A 3867-nucleotide genomic window follows, 5' to 3' on the forward strand; every position below is an offset into this window, starting at 1 on the left:
TTGCAGGAACGCTTTTCGTTTGGCATTGGTTTCAGTGGAGAAGTCTGCAGCAATAAATACTTTATGGCCTTCCAAGTCATACGGACCATGTTTACGCGCAGCTGTTAATATTTGGCAGACCTGTTCATGACGTAAGAGGCATGCTATAATCGATCTAGGTCTAGATTCAAGAGTTGAAGTTCTTGGTCGAATTCTGTGAGCTCTCTGCAACTCAAGGGGATGCTTAAAAGATATGTTCAGTAGCCGCGGTATTAACGTTAGTAGCAAGTTCTTCACATCATTATTGACTTCCATTTTTTCTGGAATTCCATAAAAACGAATGTTATTTCTTCGGGCCCTGTCTTCCAAATCTATAACTTTTTGTTTTAGGTGCCAGATATCCGGACCCCAATACTCTGCATTATCTAATTTCTCTTCCAAAAAAGTGGTTCTTTGATCTAAAATTTCCACTTTGGTATGAAAAGAGTTTAGATCCAGCCGTATTGTCTTCATTTCTGTTGCGAGATCTGAAATTTTAACATCCATAGATCCCAATCTTTGCCCCACGGCAGAGATCTCTTTTAAAATAAGGTCCATAGAAGCAATGTCTTGTGGGACAATAGTAGACGTGCCTGGAGGTACAGTGTTCCCTACTATTTGTGTAAACAAAGGCTTTCTATTAGATTTGCCACTGGCCATACTGTTATATTTTAATGTTAGAGAAGACAATTAATAAGTACAGCTTAGTAATCAAATATGATATCTAATTGACTCACAAAGTAGGTAGATATTAACACTGTAAATGGTGACAGACATCTGGGATTTTAAAATTATGGCTATATGTTTTCAAGCAGGTGTCGCTGAGAAACAGTGCATCAAAAATGTTGTACAGTTTTCGCCTGCCTACCCAAATTCACTTTACCCCCTCTGCTGATAGGAATTCTGGCGTTTATGTAATTTCGTAGTAGAGTCTGAATTGTCAAATTTAGAAAAATATCTCATAAGTGAACGTTTATATATATCTCATACAGCTGCCTTTCAACATTCAAGGAAAGGAATTTCACATATCTCTTCAGAAACTGTCTGTGTTTCATGATAGAATGAGTAATTTTCACAAACTCTCTCAGCTGTAGAAATGGTGTACAACACTCACTTGCCAAACTGTATTTATGCACACACCTGTAGACAAGAAATTCCTGCGTTTACATAATCACGTAATAGATCCTGAACAGTTAAGTGAAGAGTAATACCTCAGAGTTGAGAGTTGTCAGAGGCTTCTCTTACATCAGCTTTTCACTCATCTCATCAGCAGCTGGCTGTTTTTCCTGACAGAATTAGTCTTTGCCACAGACTTCTATAATTTTAAAAAATAATGACTGAATGCTTTCAGACAGGTGTCCCTGAGAATCAGTGCATCAGAAATAGCTCACATGTTTTGCCTGCCTATCCAAATTCGCTTTACACCCTCTGCTGATAGGAATTCCAACATTTACTTAATTGCGTAGCAGACTCTAAACTGTCACATGAAGAGAAATACCTCAGAAGTGAAAGTCCATATGCTTCCCCTACAGCAGCCTTTCAAGAAAGGGAATTCCACTTATCTGTTAAGGAACTGGCTGTATTTCCTTCCACACACTTGGCTGACAAGAAAATCCTGTGCTCACACATTCAGGTAATGGAGTCTGAACAGTTAAGTGAAGAGAAAATACCTCAGAGTTGAGACTTGTCAGAGGCTTCCCTGTGCTGTGTGGAGAGTTCAACCAAAGATCAACAGTAATTTAATTCCCCTGGTGCAGCCTCCTAGTTTAAACATGAAGAAAGCCCCTTATCTCTTCAGCAGCTGACCCTGTGTCGTGACAGAAAGTGTTGTTCTTTGCTCAGCTGAGGGGCCGTGTTCAGGTGATTTGTAGCTGGGCTTCAGGGCTTCAATTAAGAACTCCTCTTTAACTGGCATTTCTTACTTCGAAAATAACTTCAGAGTTATGTTGTTGTTATCACATGTATATTTCCTTTCATTCTGACTCCAAGGAGGCTTTTTGACAGCTGTTTGGGTAATCCTTCTCCCCTCCAGCCTCAGAGCTCTACATTGAGGCGGCCATTTCAGATGGCAGCCAGACTCCGCCCCCCCCTTTAAAGCCAGTCCTATCGGCTATGCCCCTGTCTATCTTAAGATATGTAAAGGGCACAATAAAATGTGGAAACTGTTTTAAATCTTGTTTGATCAAGTACAGAGGGATAGACAAATAGCCACTCATGCACAGATTTTGTACATTGTAATAGATGTTTGAATATGCATGGTTGGAATAAAGTAGCAGAACACAGCTTTGTAGTCCTGTTCTACATTTCAAAACCAAAGCATTAAAGTCAAATCGGTCTGACAGGTTGATGTCTACTTATATTCTGTAGTTTTGCAGTGAGAACATTTTCATACTCAATTATCTTTTCATCCATTGGAACCAGATACAACTGAACATTACCAAAAATTAGTGGGAGGCCCAAATGGAAGTCTCAGAATGTAGATACCTGAGTAAAATGCTCGTTGAGGTTCTGATGTTAAAGAACACAAGAACATGTTGTTGGTTTTCACTATTTGGAGGCACTGATCTTTTCTAACCCTTTTCTCAGGGCTTGTTTTATCTCGTGGTTTCTAAAGCTGTAAATTAGCGGGTTAAGCATAGGAATTATTACCATATAGAAAACAGATGCCACATTGTCCTTGGCCATTGAGTGGCTTGCAGTGGGCTTGGCGTACATAAAAACAAGTGTGCCAAAAAATAATGTGACACAAAAAAAATGGGAGGAACAAGTGGAGAAGGTCTTCTTCCTCCCCTCTGAGGAACTTATCTTTAGAATTGCAGACACTATGTAGACATATGATATTAAGACGATGACTAGAGATATCACTATGAGTCCACCCGCCATGGAAATCAGAACCACTTCATTGAAGGTGGTATCAGAGCACGCAAGTTTCAAGAGGGCAGGAACGTCACAGAAGAAATGGCTGATCTTATTATCCTTGCAGAAAGGCAGCCTAAAGGTGAAAACTGCATGTGTTAGTGAATTGATTACAGCAATTACAGTTATGCCAACAAGAAGATGAAGACAGGTTCTATTGTTCATTATGACAGGATAGAGCAAGGGATTACAAATAGCTGTATACCGATCATAGGCCATCAATGCCATCATAAAAACATCTGCACTACCAACTACATATGATAAAAACATCTGTACTGCACACCCCACAAATGAAATTGTCTTCCTCATCCATAGGAAGTTGACCAACATGTTGGGGACAGCGACAGAAGAGAAAGAGATGTCTACAAAGGCCAAACTACAAAGCAAGAAGTACATGGGGCTGTGAAGGTTATGGTTCATTGTGATCAATACCATGATCCCGAAATTGCAAAGAAGGTTAATACTATATACCAGGAGAAAGAAACAGAACAGAGGAATCTGTAGTGCTGGGTCTTCTGTAAGTCCTAAAAGAATAAACTCCATCACATGGGTCCCGTTGCCTGTTTGCATAGTAGTCAACAATGGAGCCTAAAATGAAAGAGGATGATAAATAGAGATGTGAAATTCTAAAACACACTACTGATCCTCAGTATTTACGATATTTATTGGTATACATTTCCCAGGTTGTAAGCAACACTTGTTATGGTTGATGGAAGTTGTACCATGCTCTTTGCTCCAGATGGGATGTTTGTGTTAGTTTTGCACCACAAAGCTCATGGATGTGTGGTGAAGCAGCATGAAAATAGCATATTGTTCACAAGTTAACAACTGTAAATATTAAGAGCCTGATATAGAGTTTGGCGGGCAGAGCACAGTCTGTCAAGGTGGAGGAGGATATTATGTCCACCACCCAGATGGACTAACAACCAATGT

At 39.7% G+C, this 3867-nt stretch overlaps 1 protein-coding gene across 1 annotated transcript; it reads right to left on the reverse strand.

Annotated features, from left to right (window-relative positions):
* Window positions 1-2565: 2565 nt before the first annotated feature.
* On the reverse strand, window positions 2566-3504 carry LOC138287069 (olfactory receptor 5AP2-like). The gene has a single exon (XM_069227429.1). The coding sequence runs from the start codon at window positions 3502-3504 to the stop codon at window positions 2566-2568; it is 939 nt and encodes a 312-aa protein (XP_069083530.1).
* Between the last annotated feature and the right edge of the window lie 363 nt (window positions 3505-3867).

This window comes from Pleurodeles waltl, chromosome 4_1 (genome assembly GCF_031143425.1).
Source record: "Pleurodeles waltl isolate 20211129_DDA chromosome 4_1, aPleWal1.hap1.20221129, whole genome shotgun sequence".
Lineage (NCBI taxonomy): Eukaryota > Metazoa > Chordata > Amphibia > Caudata > Salamandridae > Pleurodeles > Pleurodeles waltl.

Coding starts and splice junctions, on each gene's coding strand:
- LOC138287069 (XM_069227429.1), bottom strand. CDS start 3,504: ATGCAAACAGGCAACGGGACCCATGTGATGGAGTTTATTCTTTTAGGA.